The sequence below is a fragment of the Mus musculus genome, chromosome 16, assembly GCF_000001635.26.
Source record: "Mus musculus strain C57BL/6J chromosome 16, GRCm38.p6 C57BL/6J".
Classification (NCBI taxonomy): Eukaryota; Metazoa; Chordata; class Mammalia; order Rodentia; family Muridae; genus Mus; species Mus musculus.
The window spans coordinates 57,117,074-57,135,884 of NC_000082.6; the positions used below are offsets into that span (position 1 = coordinate 57,117,074).

The following is an 18,811-nucleotide window of genomic DNA, read 5'->3' on the forward strand; positions in this document are numbered from 1 at the left end:
TACCTACAATATAACTAAAAAAGTTTAAACCTCCACTAAAGCAAAACAAAGCAAGCAAACAAACAAGCAAAAACAGTTCAACATCACTAGCCATCAGGGAAATGCAACACTAAGCTCTGAGATTCTATCTCACCTGTATCAGAATAGCTACCATTAAAAAAAAAATACACAACATCCAGTGGTGGAGGGAATATGGGGAAAGAGGCGCTATTTAATGAACAAGTTCCTGGCTGCTTCAGCTTTTCCACAATCCTTGCCAGTCCAGCATGAGGATTGCTGACTACCACTAATGCTGGTATCAGCTAGGAATCAGCACAGTTGCTGTGGCTATATCCCCAACAGCCCTCTTCACAACCACAACCACGACGACCACCACCATCATCACTGCTAGTTCAAAATTCTTTTGTGCTGTAATCCTTGCCCTTCACCTTTACTCTGGCTGCTTCCAGCAGGATATTCTTTACTGCATTTTTTCCTATTTTACTTCTGCAGAATCCCCCTTTTTTTCCTGAGCCCTCCTGATGGTAATTGTCTCTTGATCCTGATGGTTTCTGCTTTATTAAACTTCCATCAAATCTTCAGTTGAGTAGGCGGTGCTACTTTTCTTGTCATGGGAATGTCATGTCATGATTCCATCAACTGGCTGCTCCTTCTGCTGTCAGAAGCAGCCTCTGCATTTATCTGCAAGGAGCCATGTATAGTAACCCTACTTCCCCCTCTTTCACTGTGACTGATAACTCATGTATAATTTATGCACTCATTTGCCACCCTTCTGCCCACTCGGAGCTTTATAAGATCTTTTCATCCTGATTGACTGAGTTCATTGCCACTCATAAGATTCTGTTTCTTTTGGAAATGTAGAAATGCTGATTGTACTTCATTTTTTATTTTGGAAAAAAATTAATTACATTTTTTTGTTTTGTTTGCATATGCAAGTGTGTATGTGTGTGGACATTCAAGTACCGTGGTACAGATAGGGAAGTCAGAGGACAACTTGGCATGAATTGGTTATCTCTCCACCAGGCTTCAGATTCAGGTTGGCAGGCATGGTGACAGGTTTGTGTTTGGAAGACATAGGTCAAGTTTGGGCATAATTCCTCTGAAGTTCTCCGCCTTGGTTTTGGATATGGCTTATCTCACTGAACCCGGAGCACTTCTATTCAGCTAGATTGGCTATCTAGTAGCGCACAGTGATCCTCCTGTCTCTGCTTCCATAGCACTGGAATTACAAACGTGCATTCCTAGCTCTGTATTAATACATGGAAGCCAAGAATCCACACTCAGGTTCTCACGCTTGGCTACTGTGCTGGCTGGTTTTGTGTGTCAACTTGACACAGGCTGGAGTTATCCCAGAGAAAGGAGCTTCAGTTGGGGAAGTGCCTCCATGAGATCCAGCTGTAAGGCATTTTCTCAATTAGTGATCAAGGGTTTTCGGAAAAACCCCTTGTGGGTGGGACCATCTCTGGGCTGGTAGTCTTGGGTTCTATAAGAGAGCAGGCTGAGCAAGCCAGGGGAAGCAAGCCAGTAAGTAACATCCCTCCATGGCCTCTGCATCAGCTCCTGCTTCCTGACCTGCCTGAGTTCCATTCCTGACTTCCTTTGGTGATGAACAGCAATGTGGAAGAGTAAGCTGAATAAACCCTTTCCTCCCCAAGTGCTTCTTGGTCATGATGTTTGTGCAGGAATAGAAACCCTTGACTAAGACAGGTACCAAGCACTCTAATGACCGAGCCATCTCCTCAACCCACTTAGTGGTTTTAATTCACCTTTATTTAATAGCTAATGTTGAAAATCTTTTCATGAACTTATTTTTCACTTATTTATCTTTCTCAGTAAGGTGACTGTCTTTCATGACTTTGGCTTATCTTATAATAAAATTATTTGCCCTTTTAATGTTGAAATGTGAAATGTATAGATTCTAGATATTATTCCTTTGCTGAAGGCATAGTTTGTGGATATTTTTACCTGTCTTTATTTTGTGTTTCCATCTAAATAAATTTCAATTTTTTACTTACAAGTTTTAAAATTAGAACATTAAGTTATTTTATGACATTTCAAGTAAAATTACTGTGTATTTTTCTTTATTCTCTTCCCCTTTTCACGCCTGTGTTTATCTTCCTTATAATCTTCCACAGCTTCTTTTTCTCTTTTTTTTGTATGTTACATGTCTTGTTGCCCATCCCCTCACCTTTCCTCAACAACTATATTCCTCCTTTAGGAGCCTTCTCCCTGGTTTCATAACCTATACTTGCACCGACCTCTCACTAGTATATGGAGACATTATAAGCTTTGATCCACATATGGGAGACTATTATAATATACTTTATAGATCTATCCATTCCTGAAATTTTCATGATTTCATTTTTCTGTGCAATGAGTAAAATGATACTGTGTGTATGTACCACATTTTTGTTATCCAATCATCCATTATGGATATCTAGGCTGCTACCATTCCCTAAATATTTTAATTTATGCAGCAATAAACATGAATGTACAAATCTCTTTGTGGCAGACTATAGAGTCCTTTAGATCTATGCCCAATCATGGTATAGCTGGGTCACATGGTTCTATAATTTTTCCAGAACTTTTCATATTATTTCCATAATGGCTATATTTGTTTACACTTCCACCAGCAGTGAATAAGAGCGCCTCTTTCCCCATATTCCCTGCATTATCTGTTTCAGGAATTGTGTTGGGCAGGAACACTAACAATACCTATCATATGTCTAACTTAGCAACAGGTCCAGAAGTACTAAGATTACTATACCACGATTCCTACTCTTCAAGGACCCAAGATGAACTTGAGTAGCAGATACAAGAACCAATAACTATGGCAATGTGGTAATAATTGGGGAAGAAACAGAAACTGTTAATCGATAGTGTGATCATTTTGCTGGTGCTATAAAAGATCCCAAGACCCATATGGACAAAAGAAGTGACTCCCAAAGATTCATATCATGATCCGTGGAATGGGTGCACCCATACACATACATACACAAAATTAACAAAGGTGAAAATCTTTCAAATGTGTTTTAGTTCCAATGGTTTATTCAAACTGGGAGCCTTTAGTCCTCCAAGATATCACAGAAAAAAATGTGAAGTTATAGGGGGAGAATCCTTTTGCTGTTATTCTGAAAAATCCAAGATTACTCAGAGGGCATGAGATTCCGATTTTGAAGTTCTGGGGTGAGAACAGTGCCTACAGCAATCTCTATTTGATCAACTAAGTTACACTACCATTTTCAGTTTGTTGCTAGTGCAAACATTTCACTGGTGAGAACCAACATGACGCAAGAGAAAAGGCCCTGAAGTTTCAAACTGGAACATTCTATTTTAATCACTCCACGTTGACACAACTTGGCCTTTGCATCTTCATGTAATGCTATTATGGTGAGCATCCTGTGGTACTTAAAAGCCAAATGACCATCTATGGGTGTTTGGTTTTTGTTTTTTTGGTTTGTTTGTTTGTTTGTTTGTTTGTTTGTTTGACAAAAGGATGTTCAAACCTGAAATGAAGAGCCATAGCCTGGAACATTTAATTATCCATGCTTTGCCTTTTTTTCTTGAAAATTGTGTGAATTCCAAACACCTTGCAAAGTAGACTTCATGCTTTGAGACCAGATCCAGAGTTCATGAAGGCTTAAGAAAAGTACTTCAGGGCTGACGAGATGGCTCAGCAGTTAAGAGCACTGACTGTTCTTCCAGAGGTCCTGAGTTCAATTCCCAGCAACCACATGGTTGGCTCACAACCATCTGTAATGGGATCCGATGCCCTCTTCTGATGTGCTTGAAAAACAGCTACAGTGTAGTCATATAAATGAAATAAATTTTTTTTAAAAATTTAAGTTATTTCAAATAAGTGAGCAAACTCAAAGTGTTGTGACAGACACTTGTGCTCCAGGGAAGGTTGTATGGGCTAGATGTCAGGTGGAATCCATTTTAAGATACACACGTAAAGATGCCTGCGGTGATCCGGGGTCCTCGAGGAAAGCCAATAGGAAAGCCTTCTAACAGACATCCTTGCCCTTTGTAACTATTAAAGGTGCAGCACACAGGCTGCAAGTCACTTCCATGAGTCAACCTACCTTCCCCAGTTTCCATCTAGTCTTTGCCCTCTGTCATTGTCCCAGGAACTACAAATTTGTCCAAACTACAATCTGGCTATTGCAGAAATATACAAAGCTGGTTTACACAGCACGATGGTCTCACCCTTTTTCCCCCCTCCCACAGTTTCAGTCTTTAACAGGCACCAACGTAGCCACACCCCCCTCCCCGATCCTACCAATCAACTGGGAGGCCCACCATCCCTGCTGGCCAATTCCCTTCACAGTGCTTCTGCAAGTCCCGCCCACTCACAGAGCTACAGGGAGCTGTCCCTCTACACTTGCTGCACACGGCCCCCCACGCCCCTCCTCGCCGCACTGGCGACAGTGCCACGGGTCCTTCTGTCCTGGAGAAGAGGTCTGCAGTCACGCAAGGCCTGAGACCTCCCGAGCGATTCTAGGCAACCGCCTGCAAGAGGAAAGGGAAAAGCCACCCAGAGCGCCAGGCCTTCTGACCCCGGAAGTGGTTCTCCCCTGTACAGTAGATAGGGGCGGGCCCAGCCGCCGGTCTAGCCCGGCATGCCCCGGGCTTCCGGTGACCTCTGGCCCTTTTCTGTCGTCCGCTCCTGCTGCTTAGCGTGCTCGCTCGCGCGTTGCTTTCCCTCCACGCTCCCGGCTTCCTCCCCACGCTGCCCGGTGACCGTGGCGCCCGCGACCGGCGCGGCGGCGGCGGAGGACAGTCGTCATGGCCGCCTCTAAGCCCATAGAGGCGGCGATGGCGGCGGCTGCTGCGCCCGGTTCTGGAAATGGAGTGGGCGGTGGCGGTGGGACTGCGGGCCCCGGCTCGGGCGCGGGGACCCTGCCGCGATGGCACGTGGCGCTGGCCATCGGGGCGCCCCTGTTGCTGGGTGCTGGGGCTATGTACCTGTGGAGCCGAAGGCGGAGGCGCCGGGAAGCGGGAGGCCGGGGCGACGCCAGCGGCCTGAAGCGCAACAGTGAACGGAAGACCCCCGAGGGCAGGGCCAGTCCGGCCCTGGGCAGTGGCCACCACGACGGTTCTGGGGACTCCCTGGAAATGGTGAGAAGCCGCCCGGGCCGTAGAGGTGAAAACGAGCGGATGCAGCTTTTCCTTGACCCGTTGTGCGGGTGAGGGGCCCTCCCACCGGTCGGAAACTGCCGAGTGACTTTAGAGTCGTTTCTGGTTGCCTTTATAGGGAATGGAATAGCAGCTCCAGGCTGGCTAGCGTAGAGACGTTCTTTGACAATTTCCTTTGGGATCCAACAGAATACTTTGCCTTTCTTCTAAGTGACACAGCATTTATCCCTAGTATGTAGGTATGGGAAACATGCACAAATATAGTAATTCCATTAAGCGAAGAAAGGCAAATTTCACGGAACGATTGGAGTTGTACCGTGAGTTGTTATTGTGTTTCCCAAGACCAGAACTTTGCTAAGAACCTTTTAAAAACAAGCCATTTTTCTTTCGGAGTTTCTCTCTCGCTCTGATTGTGTGTGTGTGTGTGTGTGTGTGTGTGTGTGTGTGTGTGTTTGGGGAGGGAGATTAGCAACTATTACAAAGTTCAAAAAAATCATTAGGTAGCTTTGTATATAGGAAATAGTTCAGTTTTTAAGGAACTGTGCCTCCCACCCCCACCCCCGCTGCACATCTTAAAATGTTCTATTTCACCTGGACATATATATACATGTGTCCAAGCCTGATAAAGAGTCTCTGGTGTTATAACAAGCATTGGAGTGATAAACTGCTCTATCGGATCTGGTGGTCAGACTATTAAATCTTTTTGACAAGTTTGACGGCTGTGTGGAGAATTGGCATGGACTGAGATTGAGTGAGATAAGGGACTTTACTGGGTCAGGAATTCTGTGGTGGTATTACCAGAGTAATCCAAGTTCAGAGAAACTTACAGGTAAATAAATACCAGGTATGTGCCTGAGGAAATTCTTTATACACACGCATCCTATGTGCACTTAACACTCATGAGAAAAACTGTACAGTTAAATGAATGGCAGGCATTTTCATCCCATTCAGCCTGAAGACACGTTGTTCTTTTCCTAAGTAGCTTCAGAGGCTCTGGTATATGACTCCAGGGATAGTACTTACTGTGTGTGAGTCACCGTGCTAGCTAGCAGGAAGGCTGTTTGTTCTCTCCTATGGGGAAGTTAAACAGCCAATTTCTAACCAGAACTTACAATGTTGGAGGGAACCATGATCTTTGAGAGCTGAGGAGATGCCATTCTACATTGTCCTGTCCAGCATTGTTATTTTGGTAAGCTCAGTTTATGTCATTGTCATCCTGGTAGGCTAAGAGGATTAAAATATTTGGTCCCTTCTATTTCATCCAGCACTAAAATGTTAAACCAAAGTTTTTAGGATGAAAGCCCAGCACTGGCAGCCCCAGCAAACTATGATGAGCAACCACACTCCAAGAAGCCCTTTACAGAGATAAATAATGGCAAAAAGCAAAGATTTGTTTAGTGTTGCCATACTGGAAAGAGGGATGGTCAGTTGGTTCCAGTAACTTCCAAGTTTTTAGGTTACTCACCAGACCTTTAAGGTTTAACTGATGGGAGAATCTGGGCAAGAGGTATGGAAATGAAGCAGCTCTGGTCAAGAAGTGGTATGGCAGTTGTGAGGGCTGGTGAGGGCTGAAGGAAGGGTTCCTAAGGGGATTAGTCTGGTCCCTGTAAGACAGTTGCGTATGTCCCAGGGCATGGACTCAACATCCAGGATAATTACCCTCGTCTGAGGGGTGCTCTGGAATCCAAGGTGACTCGAGGAAAAGGTTAAGGACAATGACTTAACCTCTGGGTTCAGTTGAGCTGAAGGGGACAGAATGCAGAGATGTTATGCTCTTGTCCTACTTTCAGTCACCTATGGGCCAGAGTGAGATTTTAAGGGCATTTTTAGCAAAGCAACCTGTAAGTGCCTGTTTAAGAAATGGTGTGGTTGTGAGTGCCCGTGAAGGTGGTTGTCAAGAGCCTTCTTTGACTCAGTTATTGTTTCCATAGATGTGAAATTTTGTACATGTGAAAATTTCATATCTAAAGTTTCTATTTCATTTTAATCTGGAATAGTAAATAAGTAAACGTTACATAAAAGTTCTTAAGTTCTATAGTAATCATAAATTAAGAATAAGGGGAGCTGGCGTGGAGAAGTGTCTTAACAGTTAAAGAGTGCATATCGCTCTTGCAGAGAACATGAGCTTGTTACCAGGACCCTTGTGTGATAGCTCACACTTGTAATTCCAGCTTCAGGAGGATCCAGTACCTCCAGTGTTCAAGAACACCCTCACTTGGTTGCACATAAGCACGTGTATGCATTTACACATATATAACACAGAAATAATTAGTAAATTCCCTTTTTAGTATTGCAACATTGTCTGCAGCAGTACTAATTATTTTAATATTTATAAGTGGCTTCTAGTTTTTATAAAGAATAATTTTGATTGGCCTGACTTCTGTTGAATTCTCTGCTTTAAAATGGTTATTATATTTGTCCCAAAATAAAACTGAGCAAAACACTTGAACATGCCATTTTTTTTTTAACCTCACCATGTAGAATTTAGGAATATGGTCCTGAAATCTTACTTGGAATTACTAAATTATTGTTTAGCAAGGCAATATTAAGAATCATTATTTTCTAGTGGAAATTATATTCTTAAGTGTTGGTAGAGAGTCATATTTGACTCTTACGAGTGTCTGTGTATAACTGATATAACTGATATAACTGCGTATAACTCATCCGTATTTCCTATGGCTGAAGGACTCCCTCTGCGTTAGCTCTGCATTGTCTCAGCTGAAGGTACAACAGGCTTTCTAGGTGCTGTGTCTCCAGCTGCACAATAACTACCTTTTTTTTTTAACAGGATTAAGGAATTACCAGATATCTATTCAGGGTTCAGTGTTAGCAGACTGAAAAGAAAACCTGTTTAGTTTTGTCTTTGGGCTTAATGTTTGCCCAAATATAAAATGAACCAGTGGTAGATGTTCCCCCGTGTAACATGGGCCATGTCCAGTTATCACTTGCAAAAGCTTGGAAGAAAAATGCAAACCTGTTCATGTTGGTTTCAAGATATTTAAAGAAAACATCTGACAGTTGATAGTTTGTAAGAGTGAGGTAAAATATTAAACCATGCTCCATTTAAATAGTTGTAAAATTTACCAGTGTTCTGTCTTACTCTAGTAGTTTTTTTCAAACTTGAATTACAGATTTTCATCATTGGGAAATTTCTTACTTTAGAAATTTCACTTCTCACTCTAGATTTGAGCTACCTCAGATGAATAACAAATACACACTAAGCCTAGTGTCCTAGTTGCTCTAATAGGTATGCACTAGCTTAAGAGCAGTATCAATTTCATAACTTTATTAATTTCATAGTAACTTTAAAAAAAAATATTTATTTATTTATTTATTTATTTATTTATTTATTATATGTAAGTACACTGTAGCTGTCTTCAGAATGCCACTCCAGAAGAGGGCATTAGACCTTGTTATGGATGGTTGTGAGCCACCATGTGGTTGCTGGGATTTGAACTCAGGACCTTCAGAAGAGCAGTCAGTGCTTTTAATGGCTGAGCCATCTCTCCATCCCCCTCATAGTAACTTTTTATTCCATCATGCTTTAAAATCAATGATTCATAAGGAGAAAGTAGATGTTGTAATATTCAAGGTTTTTAGCCATTATACAGATATTATTCCACATAATACAGTATTGTAGAGTGGAAATATTCAAGGGAGAAAAACAACAACAAAAACTTAACTGCTGTTGACATATTGTGATTAGGTCTAAAATGGATCTGAAGTGGACCTTGAATCTGTACTACACATACACACTCCTGTTTTAATTACTCTAAAACAGTTAAGAAACTAACATCTACCATGTATTAGGCATTATCATGTCAAGATGACTTCAGCATATGAGCATGCATATAAAGTATGATGTACACTTTATTCAAAAATACACAGTATTTGATATCCCAATATATCTGTTGGGAACCACAGATCTATGAGAGAATAAATAGTATTTAGACATGTTAGTAGAAGGGTTGGGGTTGTTTGCTGTGATCATCTTCCTCAAAATGCAATTGTCCTCTTTCCCAGAGTTTTCCTTTAGTGCTTTGGTTTTATTTAAGTGAGTGTGATGATAAGCATGGTTGTGTGCATCTGGGTGAAAATGCCCCTCAAGACCAGGGGCATCAGATTCTCCTGGAGCTTGCGTTAGAGGCGTTTGTGAGCAGCCCAACATGGGTGCTGGGACAGATCTCAGGTTCGTTACAAGAGCAGTTAGTGTATGCTCTTAGCCACTGAGCTGTCTCTACCACGACCCTTCACCCTCTTTTTTTTTTTTTTTTTTTTTTTTTTTTGGCAGTGTCTCACTGTGTAGCCCTGACTGGCCTCAGACTCAGAGCTGTCTGCTTCTGCTTCCCAAGTACTGGGATTAAAAACATATGTTGTCAGGCCTAGCTCTAGTCATTAAAAGAAAGTATCAAGGATTACTGATTATATTATATATAATACTTTCTAATCTTTAGTAATATTTTATAGTGCCCTTTTCATAATTTTTTCTTTTACTAAGACACATTTTCTTGATTTTATTTACTTTTTAATATCACTGACTGTTAATATTCTTCCCAGTCTCTTCTGCCTTTTCCCATTTAATGATCTTTATGGTTCTGCTGTAAGAATTCTTATATACTCTACCACTTCTGTGGATGTTAGCCAGACTTCTCACAAGTTCTAACTTAAAAGGAGTCTTCATTTGTCTCACAGGTATTTTAGTCTCCTCCTTTTCCTAGTCACACCTCTTCTTAAATAATGTGTCTCATAAGATGTCTCCAGCAGAGTCTTAAGTGTCATTACTATCTCTTTTTACCACTTTTATGTTCTCTGGTGCACGCCTTTAATTCCAGCACTTGGGAGGCAGAGGCAGGCGGATTTCGGAGATCGAGGCTAGCCTGGTCTACAAAGTGAGTTCCGGGACAACCAGAGCTATACAGAGAAACCCTGTCTCGGAAAACCAAAAAAAAAAAAAAAAAAAAAAAAAAATGTTCTCTATATCTAATCAGTAAATAAAAGCAGACTATTCTACACCATATCTTAAATAGGTGACTAATCCATTCCCACTGCTATCGTTCGTCAACTGAATAGATACTGTCCTTTTTTAATCTGTATTTTTTTAAGTTAGAGTCAGCTCTGTCCATGTTTCCTGCATCTGTGGATTCAACAAATAAAGGATCAAAGCTATTAGGGGGCAGGGGATTGCACAACTATTGAACATGTACGTTTTTTCATTCCCTAGATAACACAGTAATGCGTTACATAACATTACATTTTAAATTAGAGATGCTTGAAAGTACACAGGAGAGAGCTGGACATTGTAGCTTAGTTGGTAGAGTGCTTGGTTAGCTTAGCTTACACAAAGCCCTTAGTTTATTTCTCAGCGCTGTAGAAAACCAGGTGTGGCATTGCTTGTAATCCTAGCACTTGAGGTAGAGGAAGGAGGAGCATCCTGCACCACATACGAAGCAGTACATATAAAGTCACAGCTGCTTGGGGACCTTACTTGAGCCCACAAGTTTTGAACTAATCTGGGAAGAATAGCATGACTTACTGAAACAAAACAGGCTAGAGGATGTACCCAAGTACTACGCAAATAGTGCATAGGGGATTTGAATAGCCACAGATTTTGGTGTGGGTTGAGGGTCTAGAACTAATCCTCTGGATATTGAAGGGCAACTGTAGTCTTCTGCTTTGTTGTCCCTATTAGATTAAATCCCATGAGTCCCATGCTTAAAATAATAAAGCTCTCCAGTGCAGATAAAGTTCTGTTTATCTTGAACAATGTTTGTCCATGGAGTTAATTCTCTGTAACCTTTCTACTCTAGCCTCATGCCTGCGTAGTGGAATTACAGGAATAGGTTACCACACTCAGCTGCCATTTGATTCTGCTCCGGTGTTTGAATGTTCTATAAACATTGCCTCTCACACATTTCTCTTCATAAAAGACACAGCAATGAAGTCATCTCACCTTTTCTGAAATCCTGGTCTATGTGATTCCATAATTCCCCAGGTTATATATAGCATTGATCATTGAGATGCTAGAGTTTCTTATTTATTACTATTGTAGTCTTGAATCTGTAAACACTGGGATTGGCACTGTTTTATTTTCTCTTTTCAGAATTTAATGAAGTGCCTGACATACAGCAGGTATTTGAAACTAATTTCAAGTATAAGTTTATAGGCATAAATATATAAATTAGTGACTGGAGAGTCCTTATTTAGAATGGTTCAGCTTAAAATTTGTCAACTTTATGATGGTATGAAAGCAACAAACATTCAGTAGAAACTTGAATTTTCGTCTTGTCCCTGGTTAGGTGCTATGTCCTATAGAATAATCTTTTGCAATTATGAGCAGCAGGAGAGAACCAGAGCTACAGGATTGTGTGGAGAAGCCACCACTCTGTATTTTACTGTGATGCTAAGCTGTGGAGTCTACTAGCTTAGGCTCACTTCAGATATGTTCTTTCTATTGTCTGTTTGTTTTCATGCGTTCTGTAACATAGCCATATCAAGAGACTTGTTTAGATACCAGTCCTTTTCTGGCATTTTGCACATTTCCGTGTCCATTAAACCTTTTGGGTTGATATTTTTCCTTCCTGAAATATTTTTTTAATGTTCATTAGCCATTCGGTTTCAGAGAAGATTATAAGCAACTTTCACTGACAGTTTACTGGAGCTGAAACTTACTAAAACTTTTATTGCAAACTATAACTTGTTTGTAAGAGGATTACTTCCTCAAGACATGATGGGCGATTTTTGCCTCTTACTTGACAAGTTGTAATGCATAGTAATGTTTGTTGCAGAGAGAAAAGACATGCCTAGTGCTCTTCATTGTCTCCTAAATGTGTAGCCTGAGATGCTTGCTTTTGATTCTGTTTTACCTCAGGTTTGGATCTGTGTGTATATTACTATTCCTTGAGCTGATTATTTTCTTGCCAGGTGTATGCTTTACTACTGGTTTAATGTTTGTCTTATGTAGATTGAGATTTCAGTATTTGATTAGTCATAATTCATTTGAAAAGTGGTCATTTACATGTTTTCTATGCTGTCATGTAGCATGTTCCTTCAGGAAGAACTACTCTGTTGGGTTTTTTATAGCTGTGTCCAAATCTGTGATGCTTGAGCACCTTATTTGTGTGTGTAAATTATATTTTTAAAAAACATTTATTAATTAAATTAATTAATTAATTAATGTATTTGAGTACACTCTCGCTGTCTTCAGACACACCAGAAGGGAGCATCAAACCCCATTACAGATGGTTGTGAGCCACTATGTGGTTGCTGGGAATTGAACTCAGGACGTCTGGAAGAGCAGTCAGTGCTCTTAACTGCTGAGCCATCTCTCCAGCCCATAAATTATATTTTTGAATAAAGTGTACATCATACTTTATATGCATGCTCATATGCTGAAGTCATCTTGACATGATAATACCTAATACATGGTAGATGTTAGTTTCTTAACTATTTTAGAGTAATTAAAACAGGAGTGTGTATGTGTAGTACAGATTCAAGGTCCACTTCAGATCCATTTTAGACCTAATCACAATATGTCAACAGCAGTTAAGTTTTTGTTGTTGTTTTTCTCCCTTGAATATTTCCACTCTACAATTTGAATTCATGAAAGCCAAATGTGTAGTGATGAATTTGGGGCTTGAGGAATATTTGGCTCAGAGAGTAAGATGCTTACAGATCAATATGAGTTCAGATCCTTACTGCCACGTAAGATGCAGTTGTAGACCCGAGCTCTGAGGAAACAGAGGCAGATGCTTCCTAGTGGCTCACTGGCTAGCCAGTGTAGGCAAAATTGAGATGAGGTTCAGGGAGAGACACTGTCTCAAAAAACAAGGTAGAAAAGCAGCTAAGGGAGATATCCCAGTGTCACCCTCTGACTAGCACACAAGTTCAGTGAACAAATTGTACTTCCCCAGCAAAGAGAAAACTATCTGGTGGTGCTGGTCATTCCATTTGTATGCAATAAATCTGTAGAGAGCATCATACCTTAATGTTTTCTTTGTTTATCTCCAGAGGGTAAACCTTGGGCTCTTTCTTGTTTGTTTGTTTTGGCTTGCGTCCTGGCAAGTAGATGAGTATGGCAAATGTTGTTCTATTGATGAAGATTCTTAATTGTCCTAAAGTGTCCTCCATAAACATAAGCTATGCCATCCATACAATATAAAAATAACGTGTTGTTAAATCAGATCCATGGAATTTGAATTCTGCCTTGGACATAGTGCTAATTCTGTTAGGGCTTTTTGCATAAAATAGGACTAGGTACACCTGTTATGTCTTTAGGATGTAGCTCTTAAAAACATTTCATCAGCAATTTTGACAATAATTGATAACTTCTTTCATGCATCATTTCCATGATATCCTCTCTTTGGATCCAGACATTTGTTGGATTGACTTCTCAGAATCATATTGGCATAACTGCTGCTGATTATTCATTATAAGTAGAAAAAAATTACTCAAATCTGGGGTAGAAAATGCTAAATTTTATAATTTAAAGCAAATGATAGTATGATATAATGAGCAAAAAAGAACATCTTTTAATTACTTATGTTCTTTCCATTATTCACAGAGATTAAATTTATGTCCCTGTCCTGCCTTCTTTAAAGAAAGAATGCATACGACTCAGTCTCTTCAAAACTGTATTCCTCAGGGAGACTAAGGAGCTTTCAGTTTTGTTTTCAGGGTGGCCAAGGTGGTCACCATTCTACTGGTAGCAAGTAGTGTTACGAGAGCTTCCCTAGTGGGACTGCCAGTGTTAGCATATGGTGAGATTAATGTTTGTGTGTGTACATGCACACACACATGGATGTGAAAGTTAGAGGTCAGCTTTGGGTTTCATTTCTCAGAAACCAGTCAATCTTGTGTCTTGAGACAGTTTCTCTTACTAGGACCTGGGCCTCTGATTAGGCTAAGCTGACTGGTAAGCCAAGAAGCCCCAGTTCACCTGTCCCTGACTCCCCAGTTCTGGGATTACACAAGTGCCAGCATGCCCAGCTTTTTATGTGGGATATAACTTAGTTCATTGTGCTGATACAGTGTGCCCTCTGTGGACTGAGCCACCAAGGTTAATGTTCTTTAAACCTGCCGGACTTGAATGTATAAGGCCAGAGTGTAATAAAACTAATGGTGATAAAAAGTCTCAGAACTAAGAACTTTTCATAACATTTAATTACAAAATTTATAGCACTCCAAAAAAGACTACCAAAGTAAAGTTGCTTTCAGTAATGTTAAAGGAGTTTGTGGTTTTTAAAAGCACTTTGGTAGCTTCTGAATAGACCAATAGACAACATGCATTCTGGAAGTTTTCTTGGTCAAACCTTGTTCTCCATTTGTTCCTCGGCTGTGTTTGTTGTAATATAGCCCCTCTTTAAATTAACTATAATTCTTTTTTCCTCTCAAGATGTCTAATTGTGGATGGCAGGCATTTTATAGCTCAGTGGTAGACGTGTGCTTTGCATGTTAAAAGCCCAGCAGCTTCTCCCCACCCCACTTTCCTCTGCTGTTGTTCCTTTACCAGATACTAGTTTTTTGTTTGAATTGGGTGCCTCGCTTGAAAGCATTGACTTTCTTTCAGTGTTAGCAGTTACTCTTTGTGTGGTCTCTTGGAAAGAAGACCATCCTCCCTTCAGGATGGCACCGCCCTATTGCAGTCTGACTTGCGCTTTTGTTTAGTAGAGAAAATGGATTAAAGAGGGTATCCTAAATGCAAGCTGTCTAATTATCAGCCTGTTGGTTGTCATCCTAAAGCCATACAAGGGGTTCTCATTTGGCTTTTCCTTCCTTCCCTCCTTCCCTCCTTCCTTCCTTCCTTCCATCCATCCATCTGTCTGTGTCTATCTGTCTCTGTGTGTGTGTGTGTGTGTGTGTCTTTCTTTGTTATTGGTTTTGATGTTGTTTGTTTGTTTGTTTTTAAGACAGGGTTTCTCTGTATAGCCCTGACTGTCTTACAACTCAGTCTGTAGACCAACTTAGAGATCCACCTGCCTCTTCCTCCTGAGTGTGGGCATTACAATCATGCACCACCACACCTGACTCATTTGTCTTTTCCTGTTGGTTCCAGCATATTTTCATAGTCATATGAATGTGACTCCCTTCTCCCTCCCAATAAAAATCATTAAATTTTAAGTAAGCTTTGTTTGACTGTATTCATAGCTATCCTATGACACTTGAGGCCTGGGCCCTGAGTTTGATTTCTAGTACCTCCAAAAGGGAAGTAAATAGTATGTATGTTTCCAGCCGTTAACAAAATCCTCTGTGGTGTGTAAGGGCTCCAGCTTGACATGACCCAATCCATCATCTTGGCCATAACTACCCATTGCCTAACAGTTTCCTTGAGTGTGTGATAATAATCATTTTGAAAGAGGCCAGGTGTTGTCCTGTTTGCTTGAGCCTACCTTTACCCCTTCTGCTTTGGTGTAAAGATCCTTTTGATACTGCCTAAAATAGGAAGTTGGGGATCTGTTGATCTCTTTTTTAATAGAGTTGTTGCTATTTGCTTTCAACCCAGATTGGCATTCAACTCTTACCTTAGACTTTCTAGTGCTGTTATTACAGGGTTGTGCTACCACACCCTGCTCCGTTAACTGCTGTTCATACGTGGGAACTAGAGTTTTCCAAAAACAGAAGGTTTAAATTACCTGGGCTGAGAAGCATGTCTTTATACCCATTTGGTTGGCAAACATTAAAATTACCACTTGTAATGTTGGCAGAAATGATAGGTTAATGTGTTAATATTTTTGGAAGAAATCTGGGTGGTTTTAAACTGTAAACAACCATCCTATCTTCTCATATTCTTTCATCGACTTGTTTAATCACCATGGTCTGAATTTATTCTTATATGTCAGTTCTTAATAATCATTTTCTCTCATTTTAGAGCTCTCTGGACAGAGCGCAAGCAGCCAAAAACAAAGGCAACAAATATTTCAAAGCAGGAAAATACGAGCAAGCTATTCAGTGCTACACTGAGGCTATTAGTTTGTGCCCTACTGAGAAGAATGTAGACCTTTCTACATTTTATCAGAACAGAGCTGCTGCCTTTGAACAATTGGTATGTACTCTGGGTTGTTTCCGTTGTACTCCATTGCTTTTCCTCTGTTTATCAAAGTCTCACTTAATTCTACTCAGTTGTAATGCACTTTTTGAAGTTGATTTGAAATTATAAGGATTTTTCATTTCAGTGTTGATAGCCAAACTAAAGACAAATTCTATAAATTTTAATAAAACCAGATAGTTTAAGTTAAGTTGCATAGTGATCCTACCGGCCCACACACACAAAACTTTGAGACCATTTGTTTAATTTTTGTTTTCTTTGTCTACAATATGTAAAAGGAAGAAAACAATGAGTTCCTCTTACACACACTGATAGTCCATGGCTTTTGTCACTAGCATGTCTTGTACAGTTTTGATATCAGTATATCCAAATCATTCATTCTTATTAAAGACTATGTAATACAACAGTATACTTTAACTAAGATATGAAATTGCTCGAAGACCAGCATCTAGTGTTTGCCAAAGTAAAAGTTCCCTGAGTACAGAGAAATGAAAGTGAGGTAAGCAGAGACCGAGTAGGAAGAGGCTGTAGGCAGTGAGTTGCATTTGAGCTAAGTGTGCTAGTCTCCACTGTGTTGTCAGCACTGAGGAGGGCGAGGAGCATGTGTGTAACAACACAGAAGGGAAAGCTGAAGACCAGCGAAGTTGGCTATCGCATTGGGTATGAAACGTAAAGACAAGAATTTTAATTCCATCAGGGTGCAGGATGAAAGAGACAGCTAATAGCAGATAGTTTAACACACATCTGTAATTTAGCAGGGTGGCCAGGCTACAGATGTTATATAAAGCTAGACAGTCACCTAAGAAGAAGAGAGGTGAGTGCTTGAACATTGCAGCATGAAGCAATTAAATAGATGGAAGAATTCAGTCAAATCAAATGAGAGTGGGCAGCCATTAATGTAAGTAGACAGCAGGCAGATGGCAAGGTGGACTGATGGCAAATTGCTGGTAAGTGGGAGGTAACTGTAAGAAGTAACAACCTGAACATGCATCCTTGTTTTAGGATGCATCAGAACTGAGGTGGGTGTTTGCAGAGAAGGAACAGCTGAAAGAGTAAGACCTTGGCGTGGGGACGGTGTGGATCCAGATCAGTAGTGCTGAAGGAGTGAAAACTGCCGGCAGCACAAAGCCGCTGGCAGGTGGAAGGTGGAGACAAAGCCAAGATCTTTATTGCCTAGTGTTCGGGAGGGAGGGGGGCAGGCAGACAGGGAGGGTTTTTGTTTTTGGTTTTTTCCTTTGTTTTGGGTTTTGTGTATTGTTGTTACTCTTACAATTGGAAATAGTTTCATTGAGAAACTCTTTAACACTTGGCCTGTCAGGTTTTGAAAACTCAATTCTGTTGAACAGTTCTGTTTTCAGTGTAACTGTTTTCTTTTTTCTTTTCATGCTTTCAATTACAGCAAAAATGGAAAGAAGTGGCCCAAGATTGTACAAAGGCTGTTGAACTTAATCCCAAATATGTGAAAGCCCTCTTTAGACGTGCAAAAGCCCATGAGAAGCTAGACAATAAGAAGGAGTGTTTAGAAGGTGAGGGCATTTCTGTATTTTCCTAGGAAAAATACTGAAGGCTTTGGAGTCACTAGTAAATTTATATGAAACTGTCTTGGGAGTATAGAGATCAGCTAATTGTCTTTCAGGGTTAAACTACACCACGGTTGAGACTTTGTTCTCTAATTAAATAGAAATTACTGGTACGTAAGTTCTATCTCTGTTTGCCACTGTGTAATATTTATTGGTTGGTTGGTTGGTTGGTTGGTTGGTTGGTTTTTGGGGGGGGCCATGGACTCTCTTCGTAGCCCTGGCTGTCCTGGAACTCACTGTGTAGACCAGCTAACATCAAACTCACAGAGATCTACCTGCCTCTGTCTCCCAAGTGCTAAGATTAAAGGCACATATGCCACCATACCCACCCTGAACTGAGAAGTTATTCATGAGTATTAAGACTAAGAAAATCCCAAAAAGGGGGAGTGGGTGGGCAGGGGAGTGGGGGTGGGTGGATATGGGGGACTTTTGGTATAGCATTGGAAATGTAAATGAGTTAAATACCTAATAAAAAATGGAAAAAAAAAAAAAAAAAGACTAAGAAAATCAGAAAAGTAGTTTTAGCAGGTTAGTGTTGACATATTTTAAGCTGTTTTCTTGTATAAATGTGAAATAACTTGGAGATGAGTTATTAAGGAAACCATTTTTTTCCTTCATATTTTCAAACATTTTATACACAGTTGCAGATTGTGTGATTGCTATAAAACCCAAGTGAAAATGTCATTCTCTGAAAATGCTATAAATGTACTTCTGCCTCTAATTGGCTATCTCGGTTTCCAAAACTGCAGTTAAAGTGCAGGTCACAGGCTTTTAAAGTTCATTTGTCTAAGTGATGTGATGCTAAACCAAAGTACAATTTCTACAGTCTAAAAGTACTTTCAGTACCTTTTTGCGTGTCCTTTAAAAACCGTCAGCAGTAAAGTTTAGCCATAATTACTCTTTTGATAACTTTCTGGGGTTGATACTGGGGAATAAAACTCAGGATCTCGCTTAGCATGCTTTTGCCACTGAGCTGAGCCTAAGTGCTTTACTGTTGTTTTATTAAAGGAGTGGGTCTTTTAAAACGATGAGGGTGTTTTAGATCATGCTA

The 18,811-nt window shown here is 40.4% G+C and overlaps 1 protein-coding gene across 1 annotated transcript in view; it reads left to right on the top strand.

Moving 5' to 3' along the window:
* The first annotated feature begins 4,640 nt into the window (after positions 1-4,640).
* Tomm70a (translocase of outer mitochondrial membrane 70A) overlaps positions 4,641-18,811 on the top strand; it is a 32,817-nt gene continuing 18,646 nt past the window's right edge. Inside the window, exons 1-3 of the mRNA NM_138599.5 lie at positions 4,641-5,121; positions 16,004-16,177; positions 17,580-17,706. Of these exons, the coding sequence (NP_613065.2) occupies positions 4,789-5,121; positions 16,004-16,177; positions 17,580-17,706 (634 nt within the window). The 5' untranslated portion in view covers positions 4,641-4,788. The remainder of the gene's footprint in view (positions 5,122-16,003; positions 16,178-17,579; positions 17,707-18,811) is intronic.